This window comes from Parambassis ranga, chromosome 13 (assembly GCF_900634625.1).
Source record: "Parambassis ranga chromosome 13, fParRan2.1, whole genome shotgun sequence".
Taxonomy (NCBI): Eukaryota; Metazoa; Chordata; class Actinopteri; family Ambassidae; genus Parambassis; species Parambassis ranga.
In genome coordinates this window covers 17,184,381-17,201,274 of record NC_041033.1, presented here as the reverse complement: position 1 = coordinate 17,201,274, position 16,894 = coordinate 17,184,381, and the positions used below count along the sequence as shown (strand labels likewise).

At 43.8% G+C, this 16,894-nt stretch overlaps 1 protein-coding gene across 3 annotated transcripts in view; it reads left to right on the top strand.

Moving 5' to 3' along the window:
• cux1b (cut-like homeobox 1b) overlaps positions 1-15,640 on the top strand; it is a 54,677-nt gene extending 39,037 nt beyond the window's left edge. The window contains exons 15-23 of one of the 3 annotated variants that reach the window (XM_028420672.1): positions 219-1,013; positions 1,733-1,816; positions 2,311-2,412; positions 2,502-3,052; positions 3,139-3,280; positions 3,939-4,229; positions 4,363-4,551; positions 5,982-6,246; positions 6,441-11,793. In XM_028420672.1, coding sequence (XP_028276473.1) covers positions 219-1,013; positions 1,733-1,816; positions 2,311-2,412; positions 2,502-3,052; positions 3,139-3,280; positions 3,939-4,229; positions 4,363-4,551; positions 5,982-6,246; positions 6,441-6,948 — 2,927 coding nt within the window. In that variant the 3' untranslated portion in view covers positions 6,949-11,793. Of the gene's footprint in view, positions 1-218; positions 1,014-1,732; positions 1,817-2,310; positions 2,413-2,501; positions 3,053-3,138; positions 3,281-3,938; positions 4,230-4,362; positions 4,552-5,981; positions 6,247-6,440; positions 11,794-12,974; positions 13,170-13,916; positions 14,030-14,158; positions 14,276-14,365; positions 14,450-14,521; positions 14,579-14,665; positions 14,812-14,900 lie in introns of those variants that run through there. The other 2 variants (XM_028420673.1, XM_028420674.1) reach the window with 2 other exon arrangements.
• Positions 15,641-16,894: the final 1,254 nt, after the last annotated feature.

Here is a 16,894-nt window from a genome sequence, read left to right as displayed (position 1 = left end):
TTTTCTTCCAGGCTGTGGCTTACAAGAAAGGTTGAAATCACAAATGCATGGGCACTTTGTCTGGGGGGGTTGGCAAAAAAGGAAAACAAAGTTCACAAATTTGGAAAAGACTTGACTAAGATAACTTAAACTTTTGTTATTTTTTTTCCTCTCTCGTTTTGGAACCCCTTTTTTGTTGACTCCCCCATAATGCATGGTGTGTTTGACCTTTCTTGTAGGGTCAGCCGGGCGAAAAGGGACAGAAGAGTCCACAACGAAGGAGGAGACAGTACCCAGCGACCCTTCTTCTTCGCCCCCTCCTCCCCCTCCCTCTCTTCCTTCCTCCTCCCAGCTCCCCTTGTCTCGCACTCACACGGACCCCCTCAACACTGCCACCACCACCAGCGAAACGCACCCTTTCACTCCTACGGGCATTGGACAGGACTTCTACTCTCCCGTGTTCCCTCTGGTGGGTGGTAAGATGGCTTTGAACTCCCTGATTCAGCGGCAGCTGCTCCAAACCTTCTACTCAAAAGCCTTGCAGGAGTCATCTGGAATCCCCAGTGGGGCTCTCCTGTTCACCCCCTTCACTCCAACCCTCAGCTCCATCCCTACCTCCACCCCTGGCTCAGGGTCAGCTGCTATCCCTTTGGCTGCCAGCAGCCCCCAGCCACCTCCAGCCAGCCCAGACATGGCTCCTGTTAACGGGAGCAGCACCGCTGGCAGTGCCCCATCCCCATCACCCAGCCACTCTGACGCTACCACAGGAAATGTTTTGGATGGGGAGGACATGGACACAGCAGAGATTGCCCGCCAGGTGAAAGAGCAGCTGATCAAGCACAACATTGGTCAGCGTGTGTTTGGCCACTATGTGCTGGGACTGTCCCAGGGTTCAGTCAGTGAGATCCTGGCCAGACCAAAGCCGTGGAACAAACTAACCATCCGGGGAAAGGAGCCGTTCCACAAGATGAGGCAGTTCCTCGCCGATGAGCAGAACATTCTCGCATTGCGCAGCATCCAGGGACGGCAGAGAGGTTAGTCTGTGTTTCTCTAATATATCTGTGCGTGGGGAAGAGTGTGTATGTCGATGTCTTGTATGTGTGCGTGTTTGTACAACCCTGCACAGAGCCATTGATTAGCTTGTCAATATGGACTAGCTTTTTATTTTTCTTTCTCTTTCCTAACTCCCATTCTGTGCCACACCTGTGTGTTTTGAATGAGTTCCTAGTCACGCACTGATCCCAAGAGCCTCTCCTAGCTATTGTGGTCAATACAGAAACCTTTCACACATCAATAGTATTGATTGGTGGGAACTAGGAGGAAGGCAGGGGTACTGTTAACTACGGGTAGATTCGATTAGCCTGGGCCTGCTTTTCTTAACGCATCAGGACATTTTTGATTGAAGTTGGTCTCACTGGTACAAAAATATAACATAATTTACCAATGAGCCGTAGACAGTCCATGTTAAAAATAAGGCTGAAGTTAAGTATGACCTTGTTTGAAAACTACAGGTAAATAATGAATCCTTCAGTAGTGGTAGTGGTTTTAGTATTTCTGATAGAGGTAGATGTTTGATTCCTACTGGGGCCACAGACGTTAAGATCAATGCATTTATAGCACTATGTAATGTGCATTAGATGGAACACACACTCCTTATATTTGCAGAGCATTGCAAGGCATCATAGTGTAGCTGTAAAAGGAAAAAAAACACACAAGTGCTGTAACATAGTGTGTGGTATATTGTTTTTAACAGAGGGCTCAGGCCAGCCCCAGCTTAGCCGAGTGTTTCAGGATGCTCCGAAGCGGAGAACCCTCTCCGATACAGCTTCACACACAGGTCTGTCCCCTTCACACGCAGAGATTCTAGCACGTTCTGTCTGTGTGGCATGTTTGTGTTGGGGTGAACTGTATCTATGGTGTGTGTGCGTGTGTGTTGCCGTTTATTAATTGTGGGCAGGCGTACAGATATAAATGTGCCTTGAAGGTAACCGCACAGTACCAGTGACTTGCGTCAAAGGAAAAGCCAGCATGTGTATTTTAGGGATTTTATTGGTAGTTGTTATTCTGTGGGGAGCATTTACTGTACGAACCCTGTAGCACGTGTGCATGTGTGAGTTCCAAAGGGACCAGAAAAATTATGACTATCCCTGAAGTGTAGTTGCCATGTAGCTCAGTGGTGGGAATGTTGTTCTTTGTGATGTGCTATGGTGTAATTATTCGATGTCCTCCTAAGCTCCTTTATCATTCTCTTTATCTTCTCTGCTGGTTATTCCTGCTTTTTTAAAGTAACAAGATTTTTTCCTCTCCTCCCATTCCCACTTCCGCCCCTAGGTAACATCACTGCTCGTGTCCGTACTCCAGAGGCAGGTTCAGATGAGGCTATCAAGTCCATTCTAGAACAGGCTAAAAGAGAGCTGCAGGTGCAGAAAGCTGGTGAGTTGCAGTTTTTTTTCACCTGCAGATGTAGAGAATTGAAGATGTTGAACCAGGGCTCTGACTGCTCTTTTTTCCTCCCTCAATAGATTTGTCCCATGCTCAACCGTCATATGCAGGACTAAAGGGAGGGGGTGGAGGCGGAGCAGGAAGTGTGGGGGGCAGCGGATCAGACGAAGCTATCCGCTCCATCTTGGAACAAGCTCGTAGAGAGATGGAGGCCCAACAGGCTGCACTGGAGCCCATCCTCAAAGCCTCATCTTCCTCCTCCTCAGCATCACTATCTCAGAGAGACCTCCTTAGCTCTCCTCTTACTGCCCCCCTCCCCCCTTACAACCCCCTAGCGCTATCCCTCAAGAAACCTTCCAGCTCCCTCTTGTCTTCACCCTCATCACCGTCTCCAGTTCTGGACTTTAGCTCCAGTATGAAGAGAGAGGGCCGGGCTTCTTCAGGGATTGATATGTCTATGGATGGAGGTCTCAGGCTGGGTCGGGGATCTGAGGGTTCGGGCCGCACTGGAAGTGCTGGAGGAGTGGGTTACTGGAGAGAGCAGTGGTGGAGCAACATGCACACAGACCCACGAAGGACCATGTCCAGCCAGACAGTGGAGGAAAACCACAACATGGAGGACTCCAAAGAAGTGAGTGTGTGTACATTAGCTGTTTCTTTGTTCTGATTTTACTCCACTTCCTTACATCTAAGCCATTCTTCTGATATGTGTTTTAGGGAATATTGAGTGACAGCCTGTCTCGACACAAACCGTGGAACAAGTTGAACCAGAGGAGCAGAGAGCCATACCTCCGCATGCAGCCGTGGCTCAACGGAGACCAGGGGCAAAACGCACACATCCAGCAAGCTCAGAATCAAGGTAAACAAATCACACACACACACTGCTGCAAAGACATTTATTACAAGGATTCACACAACAATGTTCCTTGGGCTAGAGCAATACTCTGAAAGCCTGATTAGAGCTAGTGGCTAGTTGTTACTGTCAGTCTGTCACTCACCCCACCCATCCTCCTCCACTTCGCCTCTCTCCCCCACCCACCACCTCCCCCTCCCTTCTCCTCCCACCATCCCCCCATCCCCAGTGCTGTGGCAGTGTCAGCCAGCAAGCTGCTGGTTTGTCATGTCATAGACAAGTTAGTGTTGCAGCGCCAGATGGCAGCTCTGTGTGTGTGTATGTGTATGTGTGTGTCTCTTTTTCTCTCTGGGGGTGTAAACAGCAGCTAATGTACACTGACAGCTCCTCATGACTGCTCTCTTCCAGCCTGCTGAGCTGCACAGCAGCACTACACAGACAGGAACAGGGAGATGAAGGAATAGGGGGAGGAAGCCAAAAAAGCTTCAAACTGAAAACTTAAACACCTTTTCTGTTTGTTTAACAGAAGTTAAATTAGTTGATGTAGTATGACTGAAGTCCCTCCCGAACCCAGCAAGGAGAGTAGATGAAATTGTTTTCTTTCATAGTAACATGTCACCTAACCTGTATGATCTTTCTCGCCCTGTCTGTTCTGCTCAAGCAGAGGGTACTCCCAAGACGTCAGCAAGCTGCAGCCCTGCTCCAGAGTCCCCCCTCAGTTCAGCTGAAGAGTCTGTCAATGGTCTCGCTGGGGATCCACTCGGTTCACAGTCGTCCAGTTTGAACAAACCTCTGTCTGAGGATCCCTCAGGTGGGGAATCTCAGCCCAGCACCCCGCTGCCTCTTCCAGGTCACTCAGGCCTCAGCATCCAGGAGATGGTGGCAATGTCCCCAGAACTCGATACTTATGCCATCACTAAGAAGGTTAAGGAGGTGCTAACCGATAATAACCTTGGTAAGAAACACAAATAGGTTTTAATCTTTGTGTTTTGGTGCCATCTTTCCTTCCCTCCTTATTGATGAATTGTTCAGTCACTGAATCAGTTTTCTAATAAGGCCATTCTTTCATTTGTCCTATGCCTAACCAGGCCAGCGTCTGTTTGGGGAGACTATCCTGGGTCTGACTCAGGGTTCTGTCTCAGACCTGCTGGCCAGGCCCAAACCCTGGCACAAATTGAGCCTGAAGGGCAGAGAACCATTTGTCCGCATGCAGCTGTGGCTCCAGGACCCACACAGTGTGGAGAAACTCATGGATTTGAAACGCCTGGAGAAGAAAGGTGTGTAAGAAAATCTAAATGTGTAAAAATGAATGCACACTCCGTACAGTGCAGCAGGCCATCAAAAATAAGAAATGCTCATATGAAAACCATCATGTGGCCTGCTTAAGCATGCATTTATTTTCAAAATATGTTCACAAAAATACACAAGCAGCAGCCTTTGAATTACACATGCACATCTGCACAAACAATATCCTTTGTGCAAGACAGCAGAGCATGTTGTGCAGATCACAGTCATCTTGGTGTGATGTCAGTACCAATCAGGACTGCAGACATCACATACTGTATTCGATGTGACAGCTGGGGGACTGCCGGGGGCCTGCTTACTCACAGTCATCAGCACTCCTCTTCATCATCGTCATCATCATAATAATCATCAGCGTCTATAAGCTCATATTTTTATCATTTGTTCGCCCATAGCTTGCTCTATCACTCCATCATTCTGTGTTCTCTTGTGTGTGCACGATTTGAACAAGAATCAGCAAAGCCAAGAGACCTCGCCCTCCTCACTGCCTCACAGTGACCCCTAACTGCCCACTTGAAGCTCTCTCTCTGTGGAGACGAAATGCGCATATTTGAAGCTGCCAGTGGGCACAGACATCCAGGATCCTTTTACCCTCCTGATATTACAAACTACACAAAAGGGCAAAAAAAATGACCTCATGCCTGTGTGTTTGAGGGTTGGACCGGTGGGGTTACGCTGCATTCAACTTCATTTTAGATTATTGACCAACAGTAATGCATCCAAATAGCAACGGGCAATAGTCCTGACTATCGGCAGAGCCCAGAGGAAAGACATGGACCTAGTCTGCAGTTACCACATTTGACCTCTCACCCTTGTGGTACGAGCCTGGGAGGCAGTGCACAACTTTCAGAGTGGTCTAACCTTGCTCTGAGGGGTTTTTCCCTGCAACACTAATATATCTGGCAGCGTGTATTGGGGTTGGGGAAATGTCAACCTCATGTGAAGCTGCCATGAGCTGTTCATTTTCAGTTGCCGGTGCCTGGAGTGAATGGTGCTGCTTGTTTGCTGTAAAATGGAAGAGATGCTCTCATTGTTAGATTCAGTAAGAAGGACAAGAGCACCACCTAGAGGCTGGCCTGGTAGGATTGCAGAACCATGTTGTAGGTGTGCTGTATCTGTAGCTGCTCAGTTTTACTCTTGCCAGAAATTTGTTATTTGAGGTTAAGAAAATATTCTAACATTAGCAGGATTTGTCTATGCATAAATAAAAATTAATACTTTTGAAATGAGAAGACTATGGCCATCCTTTATTGCTAGATCAGGGGTTTCCTGATACTGCAGTTTATTTCATTTGTTAGAGCTGCATGTGTGTGTGTATTTTTTTTAAATATTTTACACTTGTAATTTATTCAGGTTTACTTCATTTACATAAATATATTTTCTTCCCCTCTTTGTTACTGTCCAGCTTACATGAAGCGGCGGCTGAGCTCTTTGAGTGATGGACATTCTGTGGATGGAGCCTTAGCAGGGACGGATTACATGCAGGGCTCTCAGAGCCCGGGGCAGCAGCAGCTGAAGAAGCCTAGGGTGGTGTTGGGCCCTGAGGAGAAGGAGGCCCTGAAAAAGGCTTACCAGCAAAAGCCCTATCCCTCCCCAAAGACCATTGAGGAGTTGGCTGCCCAGCTCAACCTAAAAACCAGTACTGTCATCAACTGGTTTCATAATTACAGGTCAGCATGCGGAACACACCGTGACTTTATGTCAGTAAAGTGTTATTGTTTTATTATTGTCAATGAGTCATAAATACTGCTCTGTTCCTCAAAATATTTTGAGTAAAATTTTGGTAAAATTTAGTATATGATTAATTTCCAGAACAGCGTTTCAGGATTTCATTAACATGACTAAACTCCCTTTTTTGTGCCAGGTCACGTATTCGACGGGAGCTCTTTATAGAAGAAATTCAGGCAGCTGGAGGGGCAGGACCTGGGAGCGAGGGGGGGTCGCCTTCCCTCCGTGGGTCCAAATCAGGAGAGGGGGACAGCTGTGATGGGACAGAATCTGAGGGTACAGTGGAGACACGCCAGGGACTGGGCATTGGCCTTGAGGATCACAGAGGTTCATGCAAAGACCATGACATGGAGGCAGAATGTGAGGCGGGGGGCTCTAATAATTCCCCTGCCCAGTTAGACTGCATCACCTCAGGCTTAGCCGGGCCAGGCTCCAGCTGTGGACAGGGTGGACTAGGGCTCTTCAGCCTCACAGAGGCATCCCCTAGTAGCTCTGCCTCTAGTACAAACATCCCAGCCTCTGGCCCTGCCAGAAACCCCAGGGACAACAATCTGCGCAAGAAGAAAGCAGCCAATCTCAATAACATCATCCACAGGCTGGAGAAGGCTGCCAGCAAAGAGGATCCCTCAGAGTGGGAGTTCTAGCTCCCCCTGGCCATCCTTCATCCCTCTCGTCTCATAACCTCACGACCTCTAACCTTGGACCCCTCCTGCTCTGTTCCAGTTGGAGAGTGGACACAGCCAAAGTCAAGCTCAGCAGCCATTTTTATTACATAGAAGCTTTCCAAAAAGAGGAAAGAAACAAAGAGTGGTTGGCAAAACCCTTAAGAAGATTTACTGAACAGAAGAACAAAATAAGAGAACTTAAGTGTCTCTCCTTTTTTTTAAACTGAGTTTTGTTTTTGTACTGAGAAAAGCACTTAGCCGTCCTGCTGGCCTCTGGCCCTGCTGTACCTCCCCCTATCACCAGCCACTGGTGCACCAGACTGGTTAGTCCTGAGCTGGGGTCTAACCCGCAGCTGGGGTTAAAACCTGGACTCAGTAACACAGGCAAGGCCTGACACAGCAGCTGTCACAGTGATAGACACTGATAGATGATAGATAGAGACAGGAACTCTCTTACAAGAACTCTCACTTTCTTAAAGGAGATTTTTTCCGCTCTTCTTCTCACCTCCCAAGTGTCCACAAACCTCCCCTCACTCAGTGAGACGCCTCATTTTTCACACTGTAGAGTGACTGTTACAAACCCTTTGCCTTTTTCACTCACTGCGTGTGTGTGTTTGTATGTTAAGGGTTGTGTCAGTGTGCACCCGTGTGTGTGTTTGTGTGGGTGTATATACACACCCAAAAATTGTGCGTATGTGTATTCTCTTCTCAATGGCAGCATGTTTTTGTTTTTTTTTGTTTTTTTTTTAAATCTCACTCCTACACTCTTAAGAGGGTAGTGGAAGGCCTGCCGGCTGAGCTGCCATAGTTACTGATGTAAGATGAACTTTGACCTGTTGTGTCCCACATCCTATCCTGCTGACAGCCATGTGATGGCCAGAAGGATCTGTTAATTCCTCACAAACACACGCACTCATCTGAAGAGGAAGGAAGGAAGGAACCCTCTTTTTGCCTCCTTTTAACCCTTCTTTTTAGGATGAAGGATGATCTCTTTTTTTAATATTGCAATTTGGTTGCCAATAAGAGATTGCACAGTCTATTGACTCTAAAGAGTACAAAATAGGGAATTTTAGGAAGCATTTTAATTAGTACGAAATAAGAACAGAAAATAAGAGAATAACAAGTTACTGTTTAAAAAAAAAACAAATTAGAATGGAATAACGTTGCATTACAATGAATTCACGTAGTACTGTAGCTGTCTTTACATGGTGATACTATACGTGTCTCTTGTTGTTTTAAGGTTGTGCACATCACAACTTCACTCAGCATTGGACCTGCTGGGTGCCTGTGTGTGTATGTTTGCACCACTGACAAATTTCTTTTCTCTTCAGACACGCATCTTTTTATAGGCCAAATCAGGAAGAGTGTGTGCGTGTGTGTGTGTGTTTGTTTGTGTGCGTTTCTCGTGTGCATTTGTACTTTGCCTGCATGTAAGTCAGGGTCGAGGTCAATTCACTCAAAGAAGTAGATCAATAATGGAATTCTTGACTGAAAAAAAAAAATAAGGATTTTGGCAAATGAACTGTCTGCAGAACTGGATTAATCTGTGCTTTCTGCTGGTTGCTGTCAAAGTGAATTCACCCCAACCCTGGTGTGAGTAGTTACCACTTTCCTCCATTCTATCCTGTATCCAGGGATGTAAGTCTTTTTGCATTGAATTCTACTGTAAACACTACAAATTATAAGGCATATCACCTCCTCCCTGTCCCACACAAGCCCTCAGTGCCTGTCAGCCCACTGCCTCCCCTTTGTGTGTGTGTGCGTGCGTGGATGCATGTACACGCATGCGTGTCAATACATGCGTGTGCACAAGCGTGTGAGAGATCGAGGAGTGTTCAGTGTTTCCGATGAGTGGGGTCATATTTCGTATCTACTTGCACACACTACTAGTGCACAACTGACACCCTTCTTTAAGCTGTTTGATGCGTTACCATTACATTAATCTTCTCACAAAGTAGTGTAATACTATGATTTACTGTAGCTTGGTTTTATTGCTATTTTGCATTTATAGTTTGGTTTTTATTCTGCTTATTTATAGGTGCTGTATTTTTCATTTAATGTCTTATCATTTGAGTTGTCTATTTTTTAAGGGATTATACTGTTCCTGAGGGCAAGTAACATTTTTATTAGACGTTATAGACTGCCGGCAGTATTGGTTAATATTTACAAAGATGTACTAGTTCTCATTTGTTTGTATATTCATGAATCCTAAAGTTTAGTGTCATTTCAATAGCTTTGAAAAATGTGTTTGCTACAGTTCATGCTCCCGTAAGCATAAAGCTCAAACCATAACTGTTATGCTCTTAAATTGCTAGCTAGAGAATCAAAGGACATATCAAGATCAGTGAATATATGATAGCATATCTGTTTCCCTGTTTTCTATTCTCCAATAATGTTTTTATTTTATTTTTATTTTTTCTCGCTTCTTCTTGGGCAAGCCCAACACTAATGCTCGGCAGGGCATGCAGCTTTCTTTAGAGTTCGCCCTCTCATTAATCACATTGACATAATTAACTGGTCCAAATTTATACACTTTGTCAAATAGGTCAAATGAAATTACCTAAACTTGATGTTAACTTGAAAGAGGTCATATCTGCCAAATTGAGATTAGAGAAGTGTACCAGCTAGCAGGTGTGCTACACCGGATTGAGCAGAGATAGCCAGCCTATGATTATGCAGAATTTCTATTGCAGTTAGTTACAAAGCACTTATTAGGATCTTTTTAAGACGTAACCTAGGACAGGGTCTGTAAACACTAAAACAGAGTACGATCCCAGGATCCTGGGAAGTGTATGCCTTTAAAAAAAAAAAAAAAAAGAAAGAAGAAAAAAAAGTGGTTGTGAACCAAGCACAGACTCTTATCCACATCCTAACACTAAAAGGTCGAACATAAGATAGCTGTACCCACGTTTTCTACATGACAAACTGTATTCCTGTCCAGCAAACCCTTGTTTCAAACTATATACATGACTGTGTGACAGAAGGGACCGTTGTCCTGTACAGTTGTAGATATTTTGACCTGTTTCAGTTTCTATTCCAAATCTCTTCAGTCTATCCTCAAGCTTCCCCTTTCCCTGAATGTACATCCAGATGTATTGGCAGCCTGTCAAAAGGTACTGATAATGTCATTGCACTGCATTATGATGCATTGGTTAAATTGGATTTTCTAATGTATCTGATAATTGTAAAAAAAAAAAAAAAAACATTGGCTCTTCCTGTGGACGACTGATGTGAGACATCTGTCTTCTGCAGCACACAGAAGGATTACTTGCCTTCTGCTGGACTGCTTGGACTGGACAACCACAGTATATTTTAGGGTGATGAATAGCTACTGTAAAAGTATAAGCACTTAACCCATCAGCCATTTTATAGCCAGATCCATCAGCTCACCCAGACCATGTGAGATCATCAGATTTGTGCCTTTAACTGCCAAGCAGGGCACCAAACTAGTGATGTCATTAGATGTTGACAGTTTGTTGGTAATATCGCATCTTGATCCACATTAATTTATCGCAGACTTTGTTTTGGTACTTTGAAGAGCAACTTACAGGTTGAATTAAATTCAAAAGAAACTAGACTTTTTAAAAAAACAGTGTATGAATGCACTACATGTAACATCTAGTAGAGTTTTCATGATGATACATAAGGGGTACATCTTGTCTCTTCACTTGAACAAACGGAGAGAAAGGAGTGTATACTGACAGATTTGTGCTACATGCATAAAAAATAAATAATTCAGTGCTGAAAATGATAAAAAATGGAGGAAAATTTGTCTAAAAAAAGAACACTGAAGCAGAGAACGCTCCCTCATCGGACATAAATTGACGCATTGTGAAGCATTCGAGAACACTGCTGAAACTGTCTACTGAAGTTTTATGTCTCCTAAAATGCAAAAATGTGCATTAACTTATCAAACTATATCGAGAAATAATACAAGTAGTGTGAATTTAACCTGCAAGTTGCTCTTTATGAGTGGACTTCTCTCAGCTCTCTGTATATACCAGCTGGAGTTACACGGCGGAAGGAACATTCTTACGACTGACCTGTGGTGGCGTTTGAGTCCGGGTTTTTATTTCAGACAGTTTTTTTTTTTTCTCCCCACAGTGCATTTCTTTTCGTTGTACATAAAATTGACTAGCAGTGAAAGGCCAGAGCATTGAATGAAGGAGGAAGCATGCAGAAACAGCATACACTGTAATAACACTGAATTTATTCATAGGGCATTTTGTATTTTTCTGTTTGTGTCAGGTTTGCTGTGACATTAATAAACGGCACTACAGGTATTGATAATGACATGTGCCAATTCTAATGGTTATTTGGAAAAGAGACGTGTAAATACAGTCGGATTGAGTAGCTATGGGGTTCACTATTGTCACAGTATGCTTTTTGTTTTGAAGGCAGGAGGAGAGAAGGGACGATTCAGGACTTTTCCATGATCCACAGATATTTTTCTACAAAATTAAATCAGATGATTCTATACACTGTTGAATAACATTGTAAAGGTGTAACAGATGCTGTATATCATATCATGTTTTCTGAAGTCGTAAAGCTTTACTGTATGATCTGTTGAAGTAGTGGTTATTCATTTAACATATTAGTTGTAATGGAAGCCCGAACAGCAGCACTGGTCACCATATTCAGGAAAAGAAAAGTTAAAAAAAGAAAAAAAAAGAAAAAGAAAAAACCTCAGATGTTTTTTGTAATACTTTTAAAATATATCTTATGAAGTGGGTTTTGTAAGGAAACACTTTCTGAATCAGCGGTGCTGTATGCATAGCACACTCAGTAATACATACACACATAATACAGCACAATACACTCAGCCTTTAAACTCCCCCCCCACCCACCCCCCCACCGTGCTCGTTTTGTTTTTCTCTCACGTTGGCTGATTTGTGAGTCTTATTATTAAACCATATTCCTCTTCGGTTCATTCATGTTTTAACTGTACAATTGTTTGTTTTTAATCACCCAGAGATCAACTCTGGAAACATAAACATTTCAGACTCTAAGAAAAAAAAGAAAAAGGAAAAAAAAGAGGAAGCAAAAAGCCAAATAGTGAAATAGTTATCCACTTCTGTTGAAAGGTTGCTGACAGTTTTCTGTGTATTGCTACCTAGTGTCGTCGCTTACGTTCACCCATAGCTTAAACCACAGTGTAGTCTGACAACCAAATGACCTGGGGAGATCTTCACCCCCTCTCCCCCCACCCACCCCCTTTTGGAAAGCTTTAAGATGCTTGTTGAGGCTTTAGCAAGTTCAGAGTGTTTTTAGATGATTTTTTTTATTTTTCTTCCAACCTGTCATCAACAACGTGGAAGTAATAATTCTCATAACTTCTCCCACTGCTTATTTTGTGAGTGTGCGTGTTGCGCGTATGTGTGTGTTGTAGTACAAAAGGCTGCATGACTGTAAAGGGATGGTTCAGATTTTTTTTTTGGAAGTTGTTTCCCTAGCACTTCTGTCACTCCTGAGATGCTTATTTTTTTTGTTTGTTTGTTGTTTTCTCCCTCGGGGTCTCCCTCCCTTTGGTTATTTCCTCATGTATCATTGTTTCTTTATCTTTCTATTTACTAAACGTATCATGTTGTTTGTTCTCAGCACTGTAAAACAGTCCCTTCTACAACATTGAAAAGCAATATCACTGTATGAAACGTTCACAATGTATTTGTTATGATTGACATTTGATTCATCATCATTATTATTCACATGCACCCTAGGTGTGATAATTGAAGTAAATCTCTTTTATATAAATACTAAAAGTGTGCTGTGGCAGTTCTTTTTTTCTTGTTGAAAATGCATTTTGTTGTAAATTAAGTATTCTCAGAGAAACAGATCAGTAGAGTTTGGTAGAAACCGGGGAAGGGGGTTCAGATGTGTTTTCGACTGCTTCTTGCCATTTACAGCTGCAGCAGGTGAGTTTTTTTTTTTTAATACAATCTGATGACGAATACGTAATGTAATTTATTCAGAGACGATCTATAAATTCTCTTTCTTCTGTCAATCAGGCCGTTACACGGAGCTCCAGGTGGAGTTCTCAGCCGCAGTGCGCACCAGCACGGAGCAGAAGGAGCTGATCCTGAAACTAGAACATGACCTGAGCACCATCCAGGCCATGTCCCGCCCCGACGCAGATGGGTCAGAGGTCAGCAGCATGGGGAACATCCCGGAGCCCATCAAAGAGGCCACTGCAATGTTTGCAGGTACGTCTCAGTGTAGGGAAGAGGGCTGTGATTAGCTGTAGCCTCTCTCCAACAACCTTTAATGTCACCATGTTCTATTCCTAGAACTTGACCCTTACGTTTGACCCCTGGCCCTTCCACACTGGGGGCATGTAAAACACTTTAAGACCATTAGGATCACAAAGAAATGCTGCACATAAGTCCAGACCATTTAACATTTGCAGTTTAGATGTTTCCTGAGTCCTAACCTTTGAGTCACTCTGCTTTGCTGTCAGTGAAGATGCTCCATGGAGTAAAGGTGGAGTAATGGATGAGTAAGAAGGAATCATTGATGTTTGACAGGCTATTTAAAGGAGGTCCCAGGATGTAGTTGGATCATAGTGTCATCACTAATTATTGCAAATATTCCTACATAATGATTGAAGCACAGAAGTTATTCATCTCATTTTGATTTCATTGATGTTCGTGTCATGAAGAGCCGTTCTGTTAGCACATGTAATGGCACATTGACGGAAGAGCTCCAGCTCACGAGCAAGACCGTCTGTGGCTGAAGTGAACTGAAGGATCTCTGCAGGGGTCTGTTTAAATACTGCAGACCCATTCTTTCCTCCATGTGTCAGTCAATAGTCTTCCTGCTTGGACACATGTGTTGGACATGTCTGTCCAGCCATACTCACCTCTGATATGACACATATGCATGTGAATAAAGAACATAAATAATGGCATGTGGTTGTTGTTTTTTTTCTGAACCCTCTGTGCTATCTCCAGGTTCTGGCATGAGCCCCCATCCTGAGCTTCCTCAGGGCCAGATGGACTCCCTCCTCTCTATCATCTCCAGCCAAAGGGAGAGGTTCCGCTCCCGCAACCAGGAACTGGAGGCTGTGAGTCACTATCCCACACATACACACACAGAAAAGACACACATCCATGTGTTTTTGTTTTTTTTATCCATTTGGGCTTTTGTTTCTTTTCCGAGAGAACTAATTCCTCATTTCTTTGCTTCCCTGCAGGAGAATCGCTCCATGCAGCAGACCATGCAGGCCCTGCAGAATGAACTGGACAGCCTGAGAGCCGATAACATCAAACTTTATGAGAAAATCAAGTTCCTGCAAAGCTACCCAGGCAGAGTATGTGCATGCGTGTGTGTGTGAGAAACTGCTTGAATGAGTGAAGGATACAGACTTCTGATGAATGTCTGTCTTTTCTGTCCTCTGTAGGCTGAAGGGAGTGACGACACAGTGATGCGTTACTCCTCCCAGTACGAGGAGAGGCTGGATCCTTTTGCCTCCTTCAGCAAGAGGGTACTGATATGACCATATGAAATAAATAGGGATATGTTTCACACCTGCTGACCAGAAATGTTTGTTTTTAAGGAGCGCCAGCGTCGATATTTGAGCCTCAGTCCTTGGGATAAAGCCACTCTGAGCCTGGTGAGCCTCAAACTCACTCGGACATGTAACAGACTTTTGTGTAACACGTCCCCCTCTAATGCTTCTTTTTTGTTGTGTGTCTCCCAGGGACGTGTGATTCTCTCCAACAAGATGGCCCGCACCATTGCGTTCTTCTACACCCTGTTTCTGCATTGCCTGGTCTTCCTGGTGCTGTATAAGACGGCTTGGAGCGAGAGCATCGGCAGGGACTGCTCAGCTTTTTGCACTAAAAAGTGAGCGAAGCTTGAACACGTCTGACTTTTCAATGCGGCACTCAATTGCTGACTCTCACTGTTTTTTTTTTGTTTTTTTCCCCCCACAGGTACGCTGACCACCTCCATCGCTTCCATGAGAGCGACCAAAACCTCTAATCTGAGCCCACAGCAACGTTCCTGTCAGGCTCCTCCACATTCAAACAGCCTGCATATTTATGCTCATCTCTGATCCCTGCAGTAGCTAATGTCGCCACTAGGGCGCAGTATAGGGCTAAAAATCAAAGGGTTGACTGATTCTAAAACAGGTTTTTATTTCCTCTTTGCTTGATCTTTAATAATTTAGACAACAGTTCTTTCTTTTGTTCTTAGATTAATCTGATGCTTAAAAAGCAATGATTAATAATATAGGTTCTGTATGAAGTTAAAGTTTTGTTTACCAAAGGGACCATAATACCTGGGTCTAGTTATTTTTTTCTTGTGTTATAGTTTAAAATATGGCTGATACAAGATTGAAGATGATTGTGGCTTCATTCAATGTTGGGTTAAAGTGGGATAATGGATGATAATTATGATATTCTTCATTTTTAAAGTTAAACTAATGGGATTGATAAGTGATTGGTAAGTACAGTTTTATGATTTCTGTCTGTGGCTTTAAGGCTGAAATAAGATGTGACGTACTGTTTGGAGAGGGTTCGCTCCTCAGCTGATGGAGCAACAATGCACTAATGGTTACTGACTTTCTGTGATTCTAATATTCAACATTAGTGTGCATGTTAGCCTGCTTACTCCTCGAAATGCCATTGCAGTTATATTACAAATAAAGATAGAGCATCACTGTCTTGTAGTATTTTTATATTTTAACCTTTTTATCTTCAATTATGTGGTTTACAGAGTTTAATTTCATCTTTAAATCCAGCCATGTTTATAAAAATATTCTAAACCAAATGCACGTTTCAGGCGGCGTGATCCTGACGGGGGATTCACATCTCTTCTTAAACCATATTTTGTGTCGCCTGTGAGGGTTTACACAGGTTGCTGTGGTTTAGGAGGTACAGCCTAAACAGCAGCTGCTCTTCTGCAAGCAGTCAGTGGCTGTCTGTGTATAATAAATATTATAAAGCCTGCTTGAATATATAATGAACATATCAAACGATGATTGTTGTGGTGTAGGTCTGTGAGAAGCTGGAGCATGTTATTAGCTGGGTGTGAGGAGCGTGCTGTCATCTCCAGGGCCTCCAGGGCAATTCAGTGCTTTCTTCTGATGCACAGCTGAAAGCCGTTCCAGGCCGAGGAAAATGTTTTGGGTACATTTTTGCAACAATAGTGTGATGTTTTTAATGATAAGTTAAAAGCCATGTTTGCTTATAGTGAGCACCCTTAGGTCTGATAGCTGACCCCAGAGGAAGGTGAAGCTGACTGATGTCTGCCCTGAAACACACACAGAGAGCCTGTCAATGTGCTGATCTGGGATTTAGGCCTCAGTGGCCTGCGCCTCCGTATGACCGAGCTAGACTACATTATTCATGAGAGGCCTCCTCATAAAGAGCACAGCCATTAAAGACTAACGGGACCGGCAGACCACAGACCTCCTTCTCCTCTTCCGCTTTTCTTTGCCCCATTCTGCTTTTCAATCAGAGCTATCTCAGCACAATTACAGCTTCCTTCTGCCCTCCAGGGCACCATTCACCTTTCACCCCAAACTGGGCTGCACACACCTTTCACATCCCCATCCCCTGCATCCTCCACCTCCTCCAGCCTCTCCAGCTGCCTATCATCAGCTCCATAAATATTAACAACCTCCATCTGTGGAATAACAAAGGTCTTAAGTAAGCCTAATGGCCTTGTGTTATTTTTACTGCAGTGGACGGCTCGTTTCACTTGCACTGATCCTTCATTAACGACAGCACATTGATGGGTCAGCGTTTTGTTTTTGTGCCACGTCATGTCACAGGAAATGTCAACCTGCTGCCAGAGGAAGCATAGAAAGAAAAGAATATTGGATTTATTTTTAAACTTTTTCATTTCCATCATGGGTTCAGCAGAGGGCAGTAAAGCTATGCATATGAATATGAATTATTTAGCTGGCTCCTCTGACTGTAGC